This window comes from Chelonia mydas, chromosome 6, assembly GCF_015237465.2.
Source record: "Chelonia mydas isolate rCheMyd1 chromosome 6, rCheMyd1.pri.v2, whole genome shotgun sequence".
NCBI classification, from domain to species: domain Eukaryota; kingdom Metazoa; phylum Chordata; order Testudines; family Cheloniidae; genus Chelonia; species Chelonia mydas.
In genome coordinates, this window is record NC_051246.2 from 66147125 (window position 1) to 66171288 (window position 24164).

Consider the following 24164-nt stretch of genomic DNA (forward strand, 5'->3'; position numbering starts at 1 on the left):
CTAAATGAATGGAGGCTAGAGAAGGGTCTGCACAGTAAACTTTTAACGGGGCAGAGCATGAGCTCCCCCTGAACTGGCTTAATTCTGCTGGTTGCTGTGGACAGGCTCTTTCCCCATGCTCACCTTACACTACTGATAAATCTAGTGCTACTGGTTGCGCTGGATCCCCAATTCTTGTGCTCTGGGAGCACAAAGATTGTGACTGCGGTTGGCCCCTATCCAGACACAAAGTAAGTGGAGCTCCTCTTGCACGCTGATCTCCCATGCTCTGGGCACCTAGGGCCTAATCCACAGCTCACTGAAGTCTGTGGAACGGTTCCCATTGACGTCAATGGTCTTTTGTCAGTCCCCTACTCAGGGCCAAGGTGTTGTAAAAAGTTCCAGATTGTGGGGCTCACACTGGAAGGTCTCTGTATTCTAATTCTTGAGGGGCGGCTTTTGGTGCTATAGAGTGGAATACCTTCATTGTGCTCTTATTGGGAATTCCATTAATGTGGGTAATAAAACTAACCGCTTGCTACTATTTTAAGCAAACCCAAAGGACAGCATTGCTTTTCTACTCCACTTCTAATTCTAACTAAGGTGCTGACTTGAGCATAGATGCCACCCGATCTTTCCCAGTATGACTGCACTGTAAGGGCAGGGGGTAGATGAGGACAAAGTGACCGTCAGAGGGTGAGCTAGTTGGGGCTCAGCTGCACCCTGGGCTGGGGCCATAGGGTGGGATTTTGTGACTGAGAAGCAGGCCTGCAGACATAAAGAGCAGCCTGAGCGCAGGGAGACATAAAGGAGCAGAGAGACTCTCCTTAGCTCCCAGGCAGTGCACTTGGACAGGGGCAAGGACGTAGTTTATATGGTGCACTGTTCTAAGATGGAGAAACAAATCTCACCCTGAAGCAAGGGACTGGAGTCCTGACCCTGCTGGGAGTAGCTGGTTGATGCACAGGCCAGTCCGTTGGCCTACCAGTTCCCATTGACCTTCACGTTGCCACGGCAAATGGCAGGCTCAGGTTGGGAATAACACGTTTTTAAAGGACTTTTTTCCACTCTGTTTTTGCACACAAAAATTGTTGCTTTTTTTTGTTTTGGGTGATCTTGTTCATGCCTCATCCAGTTCACTTTTTTCCTCAAGCTGCAAGGAAATGGCTGGTTTTTGAATTGTAAACATGCGAGAATTCACATTTTGCAGCTGCTTGCATTCAGAATGGGCATTTTTGAGCAGGAAACTTGCAAATCGTAGTAAAGTTTTTTCAGTTAAGTGGGCCCATCTTTCAGTTTGTAGCAAAATGCAATCATCCAACCCCTGCTACTCAAAATAACACGGTTAGGATTTCTTTTGAGGGGAAAGAGAAGAGTGTCTTCTGGCTAAAGCCAGGTGTCAAAAATTCAACCCCCTGGCCTCCCTGCTGCCCCCCCCCCCCCAGGTTAACTTGAGGTTGATTAAGGATGTGGAGAAACAAATCCCCCAATCCTTCCCCCTCCAAAAAACCCAAAACATTCCCACCATTTCTACTAGCATCTGACGGAGTCTAATCTCTTGTCCCCTAGTTTCAGAGTAGCAGCTGTGTTAGTCTGTATTTGCAAAAAGAAAAGGAGTACTTGTGGCACCTTAGAGACTAACCAATTTATTTGAGCATAAGCTTTTGTGAGCTACAGCTCACTTCATCGGATGCATGCCGTGGAAAATACAGTGGGGAGATTTATATACATAGAGAACATGAAACAATGGGTAATATGTTTCATGTTCTCTATGTATATAAATCTCCCCACTGTATTTTCCACTTGATTCATCCGATGAAGTGAGCTGTAGCTCATGAAAGCTTACGCTCAAATAAATGTGTTAGTCTCTAAGTGCCACGTGTACTCCTTTTCTTTTTATCCCCTAGTGTTTCTCTCTCTGCTGTGTAAGGCACCTGTATACTGGTCCATCCTCCCCAGCTCAGCAGTGCTGCTACTGTTCAGTCAGAATGTCTGCCTTCCACACACAGCTCAGAAAGCAGCGTGGAGCACATAGCATTGACAAACCCACCACTGCGCCTAAAAATAAAAAGGCAGATATGCGACCCTCCCATCCCACTCCGTGGATACAGTGCAGAGGTTGGAGAATGATTCCCCCTGGGGCTCCAGGAAAGTCTATCGGATAAGAACTAAATCAATGATTCACAGCAATACTCACAAACACGTCAGAGGTTAGACTGTGTGAGTCACACTGATCTGTGGTGGAACTCCACTGATGTCAGTGTGCTTACTTCTGGGATGAATTGGGTCCTGCACATTTAACAATTTAAACCCCACAAGGAGTGTTACTGTCTATGTTCATGAAAGTGGTGGCCTAGCAGACTTAGACAGGTGTTGGGTAATTGTCCTCCCCTTCGCCCTCCAAGCACTGCCAATGGACCTCAGTCCTGATTTGCTGCACCATTTCAGTCCAAGCCCCCACTCCCCTGCTAATGCATCTCACTCCTGACGTGCAGTGGCCCTGCTCTTCTAGTCCAGGTCTCCCCACAGGGCTTTGCCCATGCAACTACATCTTATGGTCTTCCATATAGGAGTAGGGAAATCTTATATGCACCACAGGTGTTGCTGGACTTTGGCACAATGCAGGAGAGTGAACGATGGGAGCTTGACTCTAAATCCTTGATTCTCTAAGACAGTGCCACCTGGAAAGCAGGGTTCAGAACTGCGGCTATCATGTGGAGCCAGGCCTCCCTTAACAATTGGGAAAGTCATCAGTTAGAGCACGGGTTGGGGAGGTCAGGAACTCCCAGGGTGATAATCCCAGCTGTACCACTGACGTCTAATAGCACCTTAGGCAAGTGCAGTAATTTAATTCTCTCTGCTTCAGTTTCCCCATCTGTAAAATGGGGACAATAATACTTACCTACCTCACAGGAGGTAGAGATTTGCTCTAGGAAAGTCTGTAAAGTGCTATAAGAATGCTATGCATAGTATTAGTGGTATTATATCCTACTACAGTGATATTTGCCACTGAACACAGCTCTAGAAGGGAGACAGGAGATGTATGCAAAATTACCTGGCAACTGGTATGGATCCTTTTGGGCTAGAAGCTGGCACAAACACAATCATGTTGCACAGAAAAGCTACTATCCTCTAAAGGAATAACAATTTACATGGGAATCGATTCAAGATGCAAAATTCAGATCCAGACCTGGCTTTTTAGCACCTTTCAAGTTTTAGGGGAATTTGGCATTTTAGGTCATCCTGTTATAAATGTTGAGACCCAGAGTCCTTACCTAGGCAAAAATCCCATTAATGTCAATAGGAGTTTTGCTGGGGTAAGATCTTAGTGGTTCGGCCCAAAGAGGCTAACTGTGAATTTCACATCTGGATTTGTTTTGAACATACCCCTAGGTTAGGTGTGTTTGGATCTGGGTTGTTGGTTGAGGCCTATTTTGACACTATTTTAAATAGGGCTGGGTGAACTGGGCTGGGTGAAATATGAACAGCATACCCACACCCATTCTCACATACCCCTTTGGACCTGATTCGCCGCCCACCCAGTTTGACACTGGTATCCGTTTGGTCCTGAACTTTAATCCAAACCCTGAACCTCTTTGGAAGGAGAAACCCGTTCCATTACCTTTTTTCCTGGTGTTCATTTCTCTTTCTGATGTGCTACTTTCACACGCGCAGGTTCTGACCAGGTCCAGAAGGGCTGGAGTAGCATTAGGGCGATTTTCTTGACACTTCCACTCTGACCAAAAGCAGGATGTGCTGGAAATATCAGGAGTAAGCCTGTTGGGGTAGCTTTGAAGCCCAGTTTTCCAGACTCCAGAGGTTGGGCTAAAGAGCCAACCCTTTGGGTATTGCCTGAACTAGCCTTGCTGAGATTCCCCCGTCAATGGTTGTATGGCACACTCAGTCACATCCTGCTTCCACTGAAATCAGTGGGAGTTCAGTCATTTATTTCAGTGGGAGCAGGTTTAGACCCTATGTTCTTCCTTTATCTGGTTCTCTCAACCACTTGAAAAATGGGTTGCAATATATAAGCAGTAACTTTATTTCCTAAGTGTTTTGGGGACTATCCACTACCGAGGAGCCTCCCTTTTCTTGCCTCCCCGCTGTGTTTTCCCTTGGCTGCCCCTCCCCTTCAAAACCCCATGCCAGGGTAATCTGCTTTCAATCAAGGGAGGTGGACGGTTGCTGCCTGCCTCAGGAATTGCAGAATCGTTCTAATTTTTGCATGATGACTCAACATGCCGTATGCGGCATGTGCTACTTGTAAGGGGTTTGAGCATCCTGCAGCGCCTTTCATAGCCTACAAATGCAGCAGGCTGTGAGGCTGCATTGCAACACAATGACATTTGCATGAAAGGTAACGATGTTGCACTAAAACATCATCAGGTTGTACTGATGTAATGTGCCCGTGCAATGTAAATATCACGGGGCAATTTTCAAAGGAACTACACGGGAGCTGGACACCTATCTGCCCTTTGTGCTTATGAAAATCTCCCCCCACAAAACTGTGACGGCTGAATTTCTTTCCAGTCGACTAGCTCCCAAAGGCCTTGATTCAGCAAGTCACTTGAACATATGCTTAAAGTTACATACGTTGTTGAGTTGGGGGCCAAAGCTCACAACAGTTTGCAGTCCCCTTCAGAGCTCATGTACACATCTCCTAGGTGGGGGAGCTCTACCAGCCATGGGACATGCTGCTCGTGCCTCACCAGCATTTCCAGCATTCACCAGCCTGCTGCCTCCACAGCATTTCCAGCCTGCGCAAACTCCTGAAACCAGTGACGAAGGCGTGCAGGAGAGTCTGCCATACTAGAGAGAAGAGAACTAGCCACAGGGCCGCAAAGCTGTTTTCTGTATGGAAACTGGCATGGTTATTGGCTTTATAGCTTGGAGTGACATGATTCATCACTCTCAGGTAGTTACAGCTCTCTGCACCACAGAGATGGATATTTCATTGTTTTACTTTGTTGTTTCCCCCTTCTCTCCTGCTTTTTAAAAGGCTATTAAACACAGCATCACAAAATAGTGTTAGAACACTTACTTTCTGACAACCAACACAAGCAAGAAAATTCACAGACAAGTGGAAACTACCAAAATCAAATCTCCTGGCTGCAGGTGCAATCGCTGGCAGGGGTCAGGGAGGATGGTCTTTCCCTGTGTTCAGCACTGCTCCCGCTGAAATCAACAAGAAGCAGGAGCCGGCTCTAGTAGCCTCTCTCAGGCCTCTGCCAAGCTTGCTGGCATGGCCTTTGATGCCACAAGTTTGAGTACTTCTGAATTTGCGCTATTTGGGGCCTTGTTTAAAGCCCATTGAAATCAATGGTAAGATTCCCACTGACTCCAACGGGCTTTGGATCAGGGCCACTACATTTAGAAAGTATATACATGCAGAGTAGAATGTGACCTTTTTGGACTGATTACATTTTCAGCTATTATTATGTATTTGTTCATTTTACTGTCACATTCAGCATCACTCACTTCCCCCATTATATCTGCTAAAATGATCAGCAATGGCCTTTAAAATTGACCACCCGCCCACTGAGCTGAATAGGGGTAGAGGAGTTCCTACCTCTGTCATTGTTTTTTCTGGGACTGCAGAGGGCCTGAAACAACAGTGCATTAGGTAGATTCACATCACATTTGGAAGATTTTCTTCTCAGCCCAGAGGGCTAGAAACAAGGTTGAAATCCTAGCCCCATTGAAATCAATGGACATTTTGTCATTGACTTCATTAGGGCCGGATTTCACCTTTGCTCTTTTTTTTTGTAATGAAAGCTCAGATTATGCCCAGTTTGTATATGTCACTCGGTCCATATCAGCACATCAGGTGGGCTACATCGGGCTCCTATGTTTGAAACCCCTGCTTTAGACCTTTGCGGCTACTAGGGCATTGGTGGAGAACTTAAGTACAAAAAATAGGGTGCCTTGCTGGCCTGTATATGCTTGCACAGGAGAAATTCGGCCTATTTTCATGTTCAGACTTACACACGTACCAAGCAGTGGGGGTGAGGGAAGAGAACCCTTTCTGGCCGTGGCCATCCAGCAGTGTCCTCCCTACATTTCTGAATATTCTTGCCATTTGGTGTAAGCTGGTGCTTTCCAAAGGCAAAAGCAATTCCTGGCAAGTATGTTTTACTTCACTTACGAACTAAAACAAAGACATGAAATAAATACATATAATTATAAATAAACATTAGTAATACTTTGCATTTCTTTAGCACCTTTCATCTAAACCTCTCAAAGTGATTTACAAAGTTTGGTGTTATCCCCATTTTACAGATGGGTAAACTGAGGTATAGCAAGGCTTATGATCCTGATTCCGTTTCCTTTTAAATCAGTGCCATTCATTTCCATGGGAGCAGAATCAGGCTCTAAGGATACATCTACACAGCAAAAAAACAACAATAAAAAACAAAACCAAAAAACCCACAGCAGCGAGTCTCAGGCCAACTGACTTGGGGTCATGTTGCAGGCCTACAAATGGCCACGTAGACTTGGGCCTTGCGCTCTGAAACCCAATGGGGGAGCAGGGGACTTGGACCCTGGACTTCAGCGCAAACCTGAATGTCTACACTTGTATTTTTAGCCCCACAGTGCGAGCCCTGCAAGCCCGAGTCAGCTGACCTGGGCCAGCCTCGGGGGTTTTATTGAAATGTAGATGTACCATAAGCAACTTGCCCAGTGTTACACAGCGAGTCAGTGGCAGAGCTGGGAATAAAGTCCACATCTCCTGACTCCTAATACCCTCCTGTTTATGCTAGACAATACTGTCTTTCTTCCCAGTGAGCCAGAGGGAGCAAATACCATCAGACTCGGTATAAACCACCCAGCCTGTTCACTTCCATCACTGGTTTTTACACTATTTCCATGGTTCATACCCTGGTAACACTGGTCTAACATTACCATTGCCACTAACCTAACATCCTCTTTAAAATCTTTTAAGATCTGCTGCCATCTCAAGGAAAACTTTGAAGAGCAATCTATTTAGAAATGAATCTGTGAAACGTAACACACATTTTGTCTTTCTCTTCCCCTGTATTTTGTATTATTAGAGCTATTTGTATGAACACAGGAGCTTTGCTGCTCCTGCAGCCTCTCCCCCATCTGAAGTGATCATGTTTTGTTTGTGACATCACCATTTCCACAGCAACCTGATATGATATCACAGAGAGTGGATTATACCTCCCATTTGTGAACAAGCTACTGGTGCACCACAAACTTGTAAGAAACATGGCAAAGCTTTCTGTATTGGAGCAGCTGTTTTCATAACAATAACTAAGGAGAAAATAAATGCAGAAAATCTGAGCAGAATGATCTCTATATATAGATTGTTTTCCATGAGGTGTGAGCAGGCTTTTCACAGTCCCAGTTCCTTAACAGCAGGGCTCATTCTTCTGTACAAGATACCTAGTTAGAGTTGTGAAAATGCCACATTCCTCTGCTGAGTGAATCCACAACAAAACACAATTTGTCCCCGAATGTGCGTTTGTTGTTTTCTGTGCCATAAAGAACAGAACATAATCGTTAGCACCAATGGACAAATAAATATTGTAATGTTTAGTAAGTCATGATTAGAGCTGGGTGAACTATTCGTTGCAAATTTACTTGACAAATTTAATCCCCTTTTCTTTTCACAAATGATTGTAAACAGGCAGGTTTTCAGAAGTTTGTTCATTTTCTGACATTATTCAGTGAATGATTTGAGCAAACATATTTCAGTCTATGGATTGCTCATGAACCTTTCACCAAAGCTATCATGTCAAGTAGTAGTTCATAATATGCTATTAAAGCTGTGTGATTGGTCACCTAAGTCACATGGTATTATTTCTGCTCCCTGATTGGATAACTCCATAACACACATACAGAGCTTTCAAGAAGGCCACACAATCACTTCCTGTGCAAATAACCCAGGAATGCATATTTGCAATCATATTCGTGATAATTTCCCTTTCTGCAAACATTCTTGCAAACAAAAATTCCTTTGTGCGATCATCTGCGGAAAGTGAATAAAAGGGGTTGTGAATACCATCATCAAAAGGAACTTTGGGGGGTTATTTGAGTAAATGTTGATTTGCGGCAAATGCCCAGCTGTGGTTATGATATCTTCTTGCATGGTGTTAAAAAATCTTGTAATAGGCACCTCTCTTTCCACATTTTACATCAGTAGTGGATAAAGTGCAAACCATGGGCCAAATGCACCCCATGGAGTTCTATAACGGGGCCATCCTCATCTTTAGTATGGAAGCATGACACAAGGAGAAGACAGTTCCCAACCTCTTGATCCAAGCTGAAAGTCACTCAAATCAAAATGAAGTGTTACATGCTGAGATATGTACTCTCTACTGTGTGCCCTTGTCATAATAAAGATGAGGGTGACTGCAAATTGCTCCATTTTAGGCAAATTTGAGGTGGCTCACAGGTTTCTGGGAAGTTGCCATTGGAACCCTCAGTTGAGTAAATTTGTGTGCTTCTGCTTTAATCCTTGCACACATCTTTGTGTAGAGTGGGGACAGGGTAACTTCTCTTCTGGTAGGGATAACAAAGGTCAGTCTCATAAAATAACCCCCAAAACAAAAGCATTTTTAGAAGGTATGTGAAATAGCTGCCACGGGGTTTGTGCTGTACCCTACTCCCAAAAATAATAAATCAGGGTTAAAACCTGAAATTTTCTAATATGAAAGAGCTTTCTAATGTGTTTTGATGGGCACCAGATGATGTATTCCCCATTTATCCACAGAAAGAGAAGGCCTTTCATTTTTTATCCAGGCTGGCGTGCAATTCTGCCTCAGAGACCATCTTGTCAAAGGTGCGCATGTTTGTTTCCTCCCGCACCTTTTCCCGGACGTGGAAGGATGCCCGGGCGACCGACCTGGCATTTTCCAGGACAGTCTTCTTCTCCTTGAAGATCTGCTCGCTCCTCTCCAGCTTCCTCTCGATGGACAGGAGGATCTCCCTGCGTCGGAAGTCCTCGTACTGCTCCACCTTCTGCTTGTTTACCTTCTGCATCTTCTCCTTCTCCAGGCGGCTTAGGACCACCTTGCGTGCTTTCTGTTGGACCACCTCCTCAGCCACCTGGGCAGCATGCTGGAGCTTCCTCTCTGTCGCTTTGGCCAGGGCCTCCAAGTGCTCCTTCTGCTCCCTCTCCTTCCTCTCAGCTGCCAGCTTGGCTCTCTGGATTTGCATCTCCTCCCGCTTAGCTTTCTCCCTTAGCTCTTGATTCCTCTTCTCAATTAGCTGCTCATAGTTCTCCTGGGCCTTGTGTAGGTTAACCTCCACAGAGGCCTTTAGCATCTCCTTCTCCTCTGCCTCTTGCCTAGCCACTTCCTTGAGCAGGGCCTCATGCTTCAGCTTCTCAGCTTGGTTGAGCAACTTCTTTTCCTTCTGCAGCTGTAGCTCCTTCTTCAGCTTCTTCTGTGCAGCAGTGGACATCTTCTCCTGCAAAAGATGTTCTTCTCGTTCCAGGAATTCTTTCTTGTCTTCTTCCTTTACCTTCAGGTTGTGCTCTTGATGGAGCTTCTTCTGCTTGTCTTCCAGGACGGCCCTTTCTAGCTTATCCCTTTTCATTCTGTCTTGCTTCTCTGCCTGCTCCCTCCACCTCTCTTCATACATCAGGCACTGCCTCTGCTTCATCATGGTAGCCTCCTTCTGCCCTTGGGTCAGCTTCCCACGGCGCTTCTCGACCTGGGACTCCCACATCTTCTGGCACTGCAGCAGAGCCCTCTGCTTCTCTTTCTCTTCCTGCTCCTTCTGCTGCTCGGCCCTTCGCCGCTGGCTGTCCCACTGGAGGTGGGCGGCATACCTCTGCTCATTCAGGATGTTCTCCTCCTGGTGCTTGGCTATCATCAGGGCAGCTATCTTTCTGTCCCTCTTGGGCACCTCCTTGAGACCTTTCTTCTTCTTCACCTCCTTGACGATCTTCTCCACTCTCTTTGTGGTCTGTGGGGAGTGGCTCAGATCCCCCAGGCTGAAGCTTCTGCCTGCCAGGGAGTTCATGGCAGCCACCGTCCTAGTCCGAGGGGTCCCTTTGGTCCATCTGTCCCTAAAGCTTTCTCCGCTGTAGGACGAGGATGCCCCTGATTCAGAGGATGTTTTGGTGGAGAACCCCTCTCTCCGTTTCTGCAGCGAGTCCAGGGAGTGGCTCTTGGTCTTGGTCCCAGTCGGAGCCCCTGCCCCTGGGGCTAGGGCGCAGCCCCCATTGGTGGTGGGTTTGAAGGAGATCCTGGCAGCTGGGGAGGAAGGGAGGCTGCTTAGCATGAGGGGAGTGAAAATCCTTCTCTTCTCCTCTCGGATAATCCTTTCTCTTTCCTCCCGGCACTGCTGCAGCTTCCTCTGCCGGTCCATCTCGTAGACCTCGTACAGGCCGGCCGCCACCCGCATGGACCTGCCCGGGGCCTCCCTCACCAGCTCGCTCAGGGCCCTGGGCAGCAGCTCCACCGGCTTGACGGCGCAGCGGGCGCAGGCTTCCAGCGAGCGGGGGCTGGTGAGCACGTAGCGGCTGCCCTCGGCCTCCGGGCAGTCGAAGTTGAAGAGGTCCAAGTGCAGCAGCGGGGACTGCTCGCGGCGCCTCCCCGGCTCCCCCGCGGGCGTTGGCGGCGGCGGCCGCGGGGGCCCTTCGCCCGCTGCTGCCGGGGGCGCCCCATCTCCAGCTGCGCCGCCTGGGTCTGTGCATTTCTCCTCGCCCGGCTCCGCCGCCGGATCCACCATGCCTGACCCGCCGGAGACTCTGCAGTGAGAAAAAAGACCACAAAACCCACCGGGGCATCAATCGTACAATACCCCGGCCAGCCGATGTACTCTACGCGGGGATTAACCGGGCTCTGCTCTCGCCCGCACACAAATCTGATGCAGCCCTGAGAGGAAAACAGTCCGCGGTCCCTGGAGGCACAGCGCAGCCTGTGCGAATTTCATGCAGTCACATTTCTCCCGGGAGTTGCAAAGTCATCACTAGAGGCGCGTGAAAGGACCTGCTGCCCAGACAGCATCTGGGAGGCAGGCGTCCCAGGCTGGGCAGGTTTCTTTGTGCAGGGACCAAAGGCCCTGGCTTGCAAGTGTCATTCCCGCTCTCCGACATTAACCTCGGGCAGAGGGGCAGTGAGAAGGGCGGAGACGAGCCAGGCTGCCGTTCCGTTTGTTCCCAAAGGAGGGGGCGGCTGCCCGCCGGCTCGAACACCCAGCGCCAGCCGAGCAAACGCCCCTTCGCTTGCTCAGCGCCCCGGTTCCGCGGGGTACCCCGCGGCTGGCATGCAGCGCGAGGACCCTGGCCGTGCAGAGCCCCTGCTGGGAGACTGCCTGGCAAAAAGCCCCCGCGCTTTCTCCGCCGAGCACAGAAGCATCATCCTGCGACACGGACAACCTCCCTCCCCATGCATGTGAGCCTGGGACTCCCGGCTGATGCCCCTGCCTCCCCCCCGCCCTAAAAAACAACCACCCCCAAACAAACGTGCATCAGCCTCCGCCTGCAGACAACATGCTGAGGCTTAAACGTCCTTCCTGGATCGTTCAGGATCGAGCGGAATCGTGGACGTCATTCACTTACTGCACTTTGCTTTGGCTCTTTGGCGGCAGGCGGAACCGTGGGCTTTTGTCCCCTTGCCGCCTCCTCTTCAGTAGATGTGACAAGCTGTTTAGTGCTGGATCAGGTTACTGGTGCTAACAGCAGCAGCTGCCCCTCCATGGCTCCCAGCAAACCCTGCGCAGACACTTCACCTAAACACAGGAGGAGGGTGCAATCTCCGGCATTCTGTTAAGGAGACAGAGAGTTACACCCCTGACCTCTCTTCTCTGCAGCCTCCAAAATCTTGCAGTTTACCTCGGTCTCCTTCCCCCTCCCCTCACCCCCACCAGAGCTATCCTTGGTAGAGGCTGGGATTTGATGAGAGCAAGGTTTGGCTGAAGAAGGGGGGGGGGGTGGACGACAAACCACCCATTACCGCAAACTGCTTCTCTTTTCATGACGGGGGGAGGTGTCAAAAAGAAGGGACTATGAATAAATGATGAGCAGTTCTCCAAGTAGCACTGGGGTCATCCTGTCTGGCGGTTTTAGTGTGGGGTGGTTTAGGTGGAGGAGGTGACAAATTTCACAAGAAGAAAAGGAGTACTTGTGGCACCTTAGAGACTAACCAATTTATTTGAGCATGAGCTTTCGTGAGCTACAGCTCACTTCATCGGATGCATCCGATGAAGTGAGCTGTAGCTCACGAAAGCTCATGCTCAAATAAATTGGTTAGTCTCTAAGGTGCCACAAGTACTCCTTTTCTTTTTGCGAATACAGACTAACACGGCTGTTACTCTGAAAAATTTCACAAGCAAATTCATTAGCTTCCCCAGGTTTCCCCTCCCTCTTGTTTTAACTCTTTGGAATGCTCTGAAATAAAAGGGCCAGGTGAATTCTTCCTCTAAGGTGCCACAAGTACTCCTTTTCTTCTTCCTGGAGAGAGTCTTTACCGTGTAAAGCCCCAGATGCTATCCTGCCAGTTCCATGAAGTGTATGTGTGTGTTTCCCTATGAATGTTGTTATTTTTTTAATTGTATTACTGTTGTGCATACAGGCCCCAGTGGGGGTCTGGGCGCCATTATGCCAAGCTCTGTATATATACCTAAAAAGAGACAGTCCCCACCCCCAAGAGTTTATAGACTATATAGAAAAGACAGAAGAAAGTGTGGAGGAAAGGAAGGATTAGTAACCTTATTTTACAGACAGGGAACTGAGACACAAGGAGATTAAGTGACTTGCCCAAGCTGGAAATTAAACCAACATCTTCTGAGTCCCAGTCCAGTGCCTTGACCACAAGACCTTACTTCCCCTACTAAGAATGTTATCTACTGTTACTTTTATTCCATTTTTGCTTGCGGGGGAGAGAATTGAGGGGAAATAGCTCACTATGTAAATATATTGTAATAAATCTGCAGCCTCCTTGGACTTAATCGTTATCACTATTCAGCTTGTCTTGGCTATTCCATGCTTCACTGTCACCTCTGAGATAAAGAGTTTCCTGCTATAAAAGCACAGTTGAATGTATGGGGAATCTCTGCTAGCTGTCAGCAGTATGCTGTGTCTCTGACAGATAGCTAAGCAGTTCTGGTTCTATCCAACAGAGTGCAGTAGTAAACATACTAGCCAATTCATTACAACCGTTAATGCTGTTAATCAACTTGCCATTTAATTGATACATTTACAGTTTAGGGTTACTTGAAAAAGAACATGTGACTGGTCAAATGACCTCTAGGACAGCCCCAGGTAAAGTGTAAGGGTAAAGTGTAGCTTAAGGATCAAATATGGCCCACAAAGGCCTAAAATGCAGTCCGGGACTGCCCTCTCCTTGTAATAGCAAGGTAAGGACTAGTGACCAACTGCAGGTTGTTATTGCTTATGCACTCAGATAACAAACACTTTTGACCTGTCTGCGTAGGGATTTCTAGCACACCCATACCGGAATATCAAGTAGATAGGTGGCAAACTCTACCAACAAACAATCCTGATTTATCAAATTGAATGGATTTATCATCATAGTATCTAGGTGACAATTGTAAAGGTCAGCACCAGTCTCATGCGTCAATTGTCAATTCTTCAGGACACGGCGGTGTGCTCAATGCCTCGCCTACTGAGGGTTGGGCCTGTAGGCGCTACCATAATGCAAATAACTAGTAAAACTAATAATAATAGACACCGATACTGCCTAACTAGAACTATAGTCTCTGCCTCATGGAAAATATTAGAGTTGCATGTGTTTGTGTTTTGATATAAACCTTATGTACATTGATATGCAAATGTATATGTGGTCCTTTGGCTCTTTGAAAGTTGCTATTGCGGCCTTCACTGTTGCCTAGTTTGGGTCTTGTTCCTTCTGGTTTACTTATGGACCTTCTTTACACAAGGACTACTAAAAGCAGCCTTCTGTGTCGTTATGAGGTATTAATATGCACAGTCTGCTCACAGGGCCATATTAATCTCTCTCTAGCGGACTAATGCAGACCAGACGCTGAATGTCCAAAGGCACTCTGGAGGGATTGAAGAGACACGGTTCTGTCACTGATCCTTTTTTATTTATTTATTTACAGAATCATAGGGTCTATTTCTCTTTTTCCCCTGCACCTTGTGGAGTCATTGATACACTAATCCAAAGAGGAGATAAAATGCTACTAATCTGCTCTGGTAGGATTTTACAGCACTTTGGCACTGGGGTAAATCACAGCTCAAGGTGCAGGGAAATGCAGAATCAGTCCCATAGAAACCAGCATTAGAAAAAGGTGTATTAACACAGCTAGTCCATCTCCCTGCCAGCGTACAGCTGCTCTTTATTGCACATTTATAAGCATTTTGTCCAGTCTAGTTTTAAATTTGCCAGCACATGGGGCTTCGACCATTTCCCTTAGGAAACCATTCCACAGAGATCTCCTTGTCAGGATGTTTTCCATTATATTCTGCCTAAATTTTCCCTTAAATAAGTGCCCCTATCCCTTTTTATTATGCTCAAGTCAGTCCTCCCCTCCTTTGTGTTTACACCTTTCAAATATTTGTAAATTGCTTTCATGTTCCCTATTAGTTGGCCCTTAGCTAAGCTAACCATGTTATCCTCATAAATCAATCCCTCCAGCCCCATATTTATCAGCTTTTTCTCTGAACTCCCTCCAATTTGTCAATATCTTTCAGATAATTAGATGGCCAGAACTGAACGTGGTATTCTACGTGCTCTCACACCAGAGCCACCTGGAGAAGGATGGTTACCTCCCTGCTCTGTGGCATGGTGCCTCTGAATGTAGAGCCCGCCGTTGCATTGGCCTTTTTCTCTCCGACATCACCCTGCAACTCAGATCTCATTTGCTATGACTCCTACATTTTCTTTCAATGTTACTGCCTCTCAGGTCTCTCCCTTCCAATGAATATTTGGTTTATGGTTATTTCCCCATTAATGTAATTCCTTATGTTTTCCGAGATGAATCACGTCTCAGTATTGTCTGGATTTTCTACTCCCCCTGGGTCTCTCTGTACTGACTGGGGTTCACAATTCCTCCCATCTTAGGCCCAGACTATTCCTGTCCCTTTCATGGGTATGTGGGGAAGGGTAGAAGGAGCCCCCTTATGCAGGGTCTAGTATGATTGCGCTCCTTGCAGTCTCCTTGTACCCCCCCCAGGGACTAGCCTCGGCAACGGGGGAAGGCAGTACGCAGAGTCATTCCCCCATCCCTGCCTGGGCCAGCAGAACATCCTGCGTCTTCCTAAGGGGTAGTAGAGTGTGCACAATCCAGCATAATCCCTCCTAGAGCTTCCCACGGGTGATACAACTGCACCCCACTCCCAGATGATCTGTCAAAAACAATCTAGCACTGTGTATCATAGGCAAGTTTGATTAAAACGATGCATGCTCCCTTTTTTCTAGATCTTTAATGAAGATATTAAATAAGACGGGACCTCAGGCCTATCCCTGTGATACCTCAGCGCACACACACACGCACACACACACACACACACACACACACACACACACACACACACACACACACCTACCTTCTTCCAGTTCAATCAGTTGCTACATCTCATAACCCCTTGTTTACTGTTGTGCTGTCAGTTTTCAGTCCACGTAAGTGTGATCATAGCCAAGCTGCTTTGGGCTAATGTTGGGAGTGAGATTCAGTCAGACACCCCATGCATTGCTTTTCAGTCACAGAGGGGGGAAACTCAGCACACGAGAACACTGGTGTAGCCAGACTACAAAAAGGAAAGGGATAAGCTGCCAGGTTCCAGTTCGAGAGAATTTGGCTATGGTGTCTCCTTTTATTTACTCCTTTGGTTTGCCCTTTGTTTTTCTCTCTTCCCACTTTACATTCTGGCTCCAGTCCTGGCCGTCTTTTGCGTCCTCACTCAATGCTGGCAGTCTTGTGGCTTCTCACTACCAGTATACACTTCTCCCTCAGATAAATATGCACCGAGTTGGTTGGTCCCCTTTCCCTCCTCCCCTGTGTCCCTTCCCCTTTGTCTGTTTCTCAACCCCCAGGCCAGTTTTCCCTATTCAGAAAGAGTCCATGTAATTGTGTCTGCAGGCTATGCCTGACTTCAAAGAGAAATTGACCAGCTGTGGTAACTGCTCTGTTCCCCTGAGCTCACAGCAGAGCGACTCCACATAGCCAGCATAAGCTGCGGGTGGCTAGGGCTCGAGGGGGCTCAGCTCCCTCAAATCTATCAATTCAGCTCACCCGCTGCCCTTCTGTGTGCTTGCCCATCTTGAAGCAAAGCCCCAACACTCATGAAGCTGACATCATGGGTGCTGCTGCATCCCCTGACTTGAAGTGGTTTCCATTATATACAGGGTTTACAGTTTGCTTCAATGGCTCTCAGCGCCCTCATTATAAAAATAGTTCCAGCTCCCCAGCTGACGTGTTACTGGAAAGTGTTGTTTTAAACAAATGACCGCTCCTCCCACAGTGCTTGCAGCTGTAACGCTGCAGTATTGTATTACTGCTGGAGAACCTGAATGTGAAATGACCAGTCTGGTTGTACTGTCCAAAGTGAGTGAAATGCAGAATGTAACCAAGCAGAATAAATAGTGTGATGGAGATTAGAGTTTAAGATTATTTTAGTTTTCAGTAATCTAAAGTGTTATTTATAAAACAAGAGGGGAGATTTTTTTCTTTTTTTTTTTTCTCTCGAAATGATTTTAACCTGATTGTTCCATTGATTTTCCCATTAAAGGAACACGAAGAACCTATGGAGCTTTTGAAACTGAGCAGACACAACCTTCCTGCCTTCCACCTTTCGTCATAGTTGTGAGGAACAATACTAAAACTACATTTCGAGGAGGAGTCCCCAGCCAACAAGCCAGAATCCTTAGCCAGGACTATTAACCTGCTCCTGAATGAGCAATGTATGATGTAGTATGTTAACATGTAGTGTAAGTTTGCCTTAATAAAAATAAAATAAATCATCCCTCCAACACACACGTTTTCCAGGAATGTAATCTACTCTTTCAGCCTAACTCAGAGTTCTCTTTCATTTATGGATTCTAATTGCTCTGTCCTAGTAATCCTCACCCTCTTTGGCTGCATGCAGCTCCTCATATGTGTGGGGAAGAGGGCAGATACACACCTTAGTTCTCATGTTGGAGTGAGGTGTAGTGGGGGGGGGGGGGGCTGATTGATTCTTCACTGCTTTGTACTGTGTGTCATCACTTCCATTTGTGTGAGTGTAAAATGCATGTAAACATGACCATATCACACAGGTAGCATTTTGCATAGCTGTAGATTACTGCATAACATGAAAGGCAATGAAGAATCAGGACCATGGTGCTTGCCTCAGGCATTCATGGGAATTTGAAGAAAAAAATGTAAAACCACACTCCCATGGGAGGAGTGATCCCCAGCAGGTTTACTCACATCACACACACTCACCTCACACCGACACAAAAGGCCCATCTGCACTGCTTAATCGACTTGCTGCTGGAGACGGGGGTCTCACTTTTTCCAGTCCTGTCTAGCATCCATATGGACTAGAAAAGAATTGTGATGATTGGTTGAGTTACCCCTGCTGTCACAATGACACTGTTTAACAATTACCTGACCTACTGACTTGGCCCTGACTACAGGCATAATAACCATTACATACAACAACCATTCTTAATAACTTTGCTTAGGCACAATATGTATCTTCGAATGTAATCTGTGAGTAGTAATGATAGTAGTAAATATTTTCATTATGATAGCACCCACAGACCTGAATTGGGATTGGAGCTCCGGGCCGCTGGTACTGTACAAACACAGAAGATGCCTGAGTTTCAAATGAGTTTTAACTATATGTAAAGTTTGAAGGGCGAACACCAAATCTATCTCCTAGCTAGAAGAAAAGAAAAAAGAGATGACTCTCAGAAAAAAATGTTAAATGGCCCATTTTACATTAATTTTAACTAGAATTAGTGGATTTACTTGTTAATTCCCAGAAAATTCGTTCTGTCCAAGTGCCCTGAGCTTGGCAAGAATACGCTATGTTATTCATGCACAGCTAAGAGGTGGAATTCCTGTTTTAAGAATAAGTCAACTAATCCTAAACTATGAAGGTGCTACAAGAATTAATTCTGCCTTCATGCTACCATTTCCCCCCAACCTTTGAAGAACAGTGGAGCAATTCTACCTGAGCAATGAAAGACTATGGCTGGAGGAGATGCCAAACTGATGTTACGTCTCTTTTAAACTGACATCTGGGAATACTGCCAAACTGAAGATTTCTGGAGGGAAATCTTCCTAACTCTGATAATATTTGGAACAAAACTCTATACCAGATGTTGTCTTAGAAAACATGAAAGCCACTGGACAGGGGTTTTAATATGCTGCCCTTGCAATTAGCTTGTGCTGAGTTCTTATTGAAAAACTGACGATTTACTAATTCCTTGAGGCTCACGGAGTCATTGCATGTAGCAGCTCAGTACTAAAGAATCCAGCATCACATATATATATATAACAGACTAGGTACCAAAGGGTTAACTGATGTAACCTAAAGAAAAACTGCTGTGTAATATAAAAGAGTCTAATAGCTACATTTAATTACAAAGCAGAGTAAATCTATACTATACATAAATGACTTTCTTAAATATAATTTTAAAACATAATCAAATGGGAAGCTGAAAGTTTGTCACTCTATTGATGTAAACTAGGACAGAGGGAATACAGCTCATGTCTGAGAGGAAGGATAGTCTAATGGTTAGGGTGCTAGCCTGGGGCTTGAGAGACTCAGGTATAATTCCCAGCTCTCTGACAGCCTTGCTGTGTAAGCCTGGATGAGTCACTTATGCCCAGATAGCTAAAGGTATTTAGGTACCTAGCTCCCATTAACATCAACAGGAGCTTGGTCATTAAATACTTTGAGGGTTGGACCATGGGCCTTGGTTGCTCTGTGCCTCAGTTCTGCATCTCCAGGGGACTATAGCACTTCCCTGTAATGAGGAATACCTTAAAGATTGTGAGCTGCTCAGATATGATGGTGATGGGACCTATATAAGTACAGTAGATAAATTTGAATGCAGGAGACTCTCAAAGTGGTTGGACGGTAACTTCTGTTATTTATAGGTATTTAAAGAGAACTAGAACTTGCCTTCCAACCACTTTGAGAGTTCACCTCGTAGAAGCAGGAGCCACATAACATGTACACCTCCATTCTAAGGTACATGCTGTGAAATATCGGTAAAATAGCAGCTTCCATTGCAGAATATCCCAGTGCTATTCATAGTTATGTAGAGCAGGGAAGAGTGACAGGGATTTCTCAAATCAGTTTTGTAGAATTCCATTTTAATATATATGTTTATATATGACACAGTTCAGCAACCCTGACTTGCTTACTCAGGTAGGCCCATTGGACTCAGTGGCCCTGCCTCTGTGTTCTGTGGCAGCCCTTTTCTAGAAGCTCTATTCTCTGTTGAGACACCTAAGTGTCTTCAGATGGCCAGCTGAAAACTGGAGCACTAAAATTAGGGTATGCTTTTGAAAATGTAGGTCCAAGTAACTTGCTCACGGTAACACTATCAGACTGAAGAGGAGCTGAGGCTAAAACCCAGGTCTCCTGACCCAAAGGTCCATGTTTTCACCACTAGAATACTCTGTCTTAGACTGACAAATGAACCAGACAGGACCATAGATAAAATGTTGCCATCATTCACACCTGTGAAACCCATCTGGAGCAAGTTCTTTTTTCAGAACTTCTTAACTCCATTGACTGTTCAGATCAGTGTGGCTCAGATCAGAGTGTGGCTACTGTGTGTAACTGGGTGGGTGGCTGTTTTATTGTTAGAAATCAAGTTACTAGAAATTTCTCTTTTGCATTTCCAAGATTCAGGCCTGGATCCTGCAGGGTGACGATGAGTACTCCAGGAGTTGCTCAGCACCTTGCATAATCAAGCTATTATTGTGCATGTGACAGGTGAACAAATACTTTGGGACCCCCCATGTCCTGGTTTTCTTTATAAAATCAGGCAATGCCTCTCTCTGAGGGTGGAACCTAGGACCCAGAGGAATAGTTTCCAGTAGGAAGGAAAGCGATTTAGAAGCTGGAGTCTGGATCCAATTACTAGGAGGCAAAGGGGCCAGGTGTGGAGGCAGTGATTGCTACTCTAGGGGGAAATCACTCTCCGCAGTTTGGGTTTCTCACTGTGGGTATTTTATCCGGTGAGTTTGTTTTCTGTTGTGAGTCTTGTCTTTTGAGTAACTGTCCAAGAGGCTAAGGATCTTTTTTATAAAGCGTTTCCTGGCTATTGGCTTTCTGAGGTTAAACTGGCCTTTTTGCAGAAGAGAGCTTTTCCCCAAGCAGGCTGTTTCTTGCTAGGGTTCTGGAACTGGGCCCTACTGTAGAACAAGGGTGCCTGTTTGATGTTTAAGTGCTATGAGGTCTTTAGGAGTGGGTGTCCTATAGCAAAGGGCTATGTTGTCTTCCTTTCTCATGGAGGAACCTATGGATGGGGCTCGACAGGCAGGAGCGTCCTCATGGCTAGCCTTGGAATTTCCAAGTAATTATCGCCACAGGTTGGGGTTGAGGGTGCAGTGGGGATAGCGGAACCTAGTTTTCTAGAGGCAAAAATATCTTTGACAGGTGGGTTCCCCTCCACATTTTCCTTCCTCTGCTGGAAGCAACATTAACTCCCACTTAGCCTTCTGACTGGGATATGGAGCGCTCAGCATGGAACAGTTCCACAGAGAGTAGCTAGTACCTTGGGGTGCCCCTTCTGCCATCTGTCTTGCCCCCAGATCTTCATGGAACCCTGTAGAGTTCCACTGGAGAGTGGGCTTCTGTGGGGCCCCATTGTGGGAGAGAAAAGAGATGGTGGAGAATGGAGGAGCCACCCCTTCCTGCTCCCTAAGAGAGGCTCATTCTCTTCTGCCTAGAGAAACAGGGAAGGAGCTAGCCCTATATTAGTCTGGTTATTACATACTGAGTCAAATTCTCCTGGTTTCGATTCAGATGCTCATACAGCTCTCATCACCATAGTACCTGAATGCCGGGACAACAATGGAGTTCCACCTGTGTCACTGAACGGGCAGTTTGGCCCTTGGAGTAAGTTATGCAATTTCACATGTGATATCTTTAATTCCTGTGTGATTGCTGTATATAGCACTTGCTAAGATGCTGCCTATAAGTTGGGGCCCCATTTGGCTGTATTAACCTCGTGATGTGCAGCACCATTTAGTATCATAGAGTTACATGGTACTTTATAAATACAGGCTCTGAAGAAACTTGCTCCCATTAGAGCCAATGGTAGTTCTGTCATTGATTTAAATAGGTGAAGGCCTGCGGGTAAGTTCATGTTTCCTGCCCTGAACAGTTTAGCAGGGGTAGTCAACTATTTTTTGTCAAGGTCCAGATTTCTTGGTCAAGATAGCGACAAGGTCCAGACTCCAGATAAAATAATGATAACAATAAGTAAATAGAAATATTTTGGGGTCCATTCGAAAGCATCTGGTGGTCCAGATTTTGCCCACGGTCTGCCTATTGACTACCCCGGCTTACAGTCTAGGTGACAGTCTAAGGTGAAGCATAATTCCTGCTGTTGCACTATGGGCTCGAATCCTGGATTACTGGGGTAAAAATCAAATTGCTGTAATTATGCAAAAAATAATTAAGGCCCACATTGCTCCCAGGTAGGAATGGCTCATGTAGCGGATAGGAGGCTGCGAGATTTTTCTGAGGTCCTTTGGATTATTCCTGCAGGGAATTTTGCCTACTTGTTCAGAGCAAATGGTGTTTGGTCCCACTCCTGCAAATCCCATGAGTCTCAGTGCTGTCCACAGGGCCGCTTGGTCCCCTTTGTATTTGTGGTGGCACAGTTCCTGCAGTGGCTGCTCTAGTGCCGCAGCAGGGGACTTCATATCATGGAAGAGGAAATTGACTATTAATTTAGGTAACGTGTCAGTGTTAATCTAGGAAGCGAATGCTCATGGACGTGGTGATCCACACAGCTTTACGCTTCTTCCCACCTGATGGTCGGTGCTGGGGGTCCTGCCACATCCGCTGGCTTGAAATAGTAGCAATGACCCAAATATATGGTTTCTGCCTTCAGCACTCCCGCTGTAAAACTGTTCCTGCACCTCACCGCCATCAGCCGATCCCCAGCTCTGTAGAGAGAGGGGAGGGAAGGGGAGAAGAGGCTGCTGCTGCAGAGGAAAGGCTCTCCCCTTTGGTGTTCGCTGGATAGTCATCCTCTCTGCCTCTGGAGCTATCCAGATAATCTAGGCCTCACAAATTACAATTCAGGAGATGGTGCCAATTTTCCCCAAGTTACTTTACTTTGGGGCCCTTTGGGAGATGAGTCTTCATATTTACATCTTCCCTGAATAATCTTTAATTAATGATTTATGCTGCACCAGTAAACATGTAACAACTCCCCATGTGTAAATTAATAACTCAGGAAGCGCAACAGTAAGTACTCAGGCTGAAAAGGATGTGTTGGGAGAACAGTTTGTGCACAGAAGAGAACTGGAACGATTACAGTGGAGTGAAGAGAGTGCCTGAGTGTAGAAAGGGAGATGTTTGAAGAAGCTAACAGGAACAAGAAGACTTTGTTCAAGCATGAAAGGAACAGGAAGGAAGTCGTGAAGTGAGGCCCCAGGGCCTATAAAAGATGGCTGGGATCCAAAAATATTGGCAAAAAGATTGTAATCATTTGACTACTTCTCAGTGTTCTGTGTACATGTGGGTAGCATTTACCTGCTGCATTGTTAGGCATAGTTAGGCCTCAGTCCTGCTGTAATTCAAACACAAGTCCAATGGACTTCCATGGGCAAGGACTGCAGGCTTAGGCCATTGCTGTGCTACTAAATCTACAAAGTATAGGCCTGATCCTACGACGTGGTGAATGACTTCGACCCCCATTGGAAAGGGATGGCAGCTGCAGTGTCAGGTATAACTGAGGTTGAAAACAACTCGCCATAAAGCACACCACACAAAAAGACCCAGAACATGTGGGAGAACTAAACCTGGGAATGTCCTAGTGACCAGCCCTCTGACAGGGGTCCGAGTGCTGTACAAACAATAAGTCTCTCAATACCCAGGGCAGGTCGGCAAGTATTGTGCTGTGGGTAAAGAATATCTGTTGCTAGGGCTGCTGTCCTGAATAGCCTGAGTGGTCTCTTGCTGCATTTGGGTCAGGGTCAACGAGCCGCTTTGGCTCTCTTGAACCTCTCATGAACTTCTGATAACACTGGCCGTGGCTTGGTGTTGCACTGATGGTGGGTGGCCATGTCTACAGCTGAACCAGTGCTGACAACAGGGACAGCCAAACTGCTACGTGAATGAGGCTGCTGCGGTTGTGGGCTCAGAGGTTGGGAGACCTGGATCCTTCTCTCAGTTCTGCCACTGTCTGTGTGACCGTGGGGAAGTTGTTAACCTCTGTCTCAGTTTCCACACCTAGGATAATGCTTGCCGTACTTCATAAAAGGGTTAGAGAACCTCCAGTGAAAGATGCTAAGGAAGTGCTAAGTAAGATAAGGCTATGGGGACTCCAGGGTCTATGCCATTGGCAGTAGGTGAGCTAAGCCAGGCCCTTATTTCTAGTTTAGAAAAACTCAAGTGGGGGCCTCTGGAATTTTGAGTATCCTTAAAAAGCTGTCTCGCAGGAGCATGTTCTGGGCCTGAGCTACAGCTGCTGTCATGAATCTCACTTCAAACAGGCTGGAGACCGATGCGTCACATAACTGCTATCTGCAAGAGGACAGTGGAGAGAGCTGGGGCACCGGGGTCATGTACACACAAGATAGGAGAGGCTGGAGCTCAGATAAACTACAATCCCAAGAATGAGTAGCAGAAAGCATCTCTAGTGCTGCCCTGTGTATGTTCCCATTGAAGCGCTGGCTAGAACAATCCACTGGGGAGCCAAAGGGAACTGATGGGGGGGCCCAGCAAACCCGGGGAGGGGGGGAGCTTCAGGCTGTATGAGTGAGGCAATTAGTTGTGAGAGGGAGCCCTGTGAGGTTGTAAATTCCTCATTGTCAGCTCAGTGCTGAAGGATTTTTGTGTAAGCTTGTGACTAGAGTAAAGTTGTTTCCCTCTTTTTCCTTAAACACCTTGTCAGGCTGACTCTGTTTTGTGGGGGAGGAAGTAAATGCAATAATGGCATATCAAGAACTCCATCGCCACTCCTAGGAGCACACACTACGCTAGCTACCAGAATCAAGAGACTAAAATCAGTGGGTTGGGAGGGGGAAGATGATGTGACACA

At 46.5% G+C, this 24164-nt stretch overlaps 1 protein-coding gene across 1 annotated transcript; it reads right to left on the reverse strand.

Moving 5' to 3' along the window:
* Nucleotides 1–7515: 7515 nt before the first annotated feature.
* On the reverse strand, nucleotides 7516–11744 carry CCDC177 (coiled-coil domain containing 177). The gene is made up of 2 exons (XM_037900301.2): nucleotides 11516–11744; nucleotides 7516–10702 (listed from the first exon to the last, which is right to left on the reverse strand). Exon 2 carries the CDS (start codon nucleotides 10681–10683, stop codon nucleotides 8731–8733), a length of 1953 nt encoding a protein of 650 aa, XP_037756229.1. The 5' UTR covers nucleotides 10684–10702; nucleotides 11516–11744; the 3' UTR covers nucleotides 7516–8730.
* Between the last annotated feature and the right edge of the window lie 12420 nt (nucleotides 11745–24164).

Excerpts from the sequence above, each read along its gene's own strand:
- CCDC177 (XM_037900301.2), bottom strand. The coding sequence starts at position 10,683 with ATGGTGGATCCGGCGGCGGAGCCGGGCGAGGAGAAATGCACAGACCCA.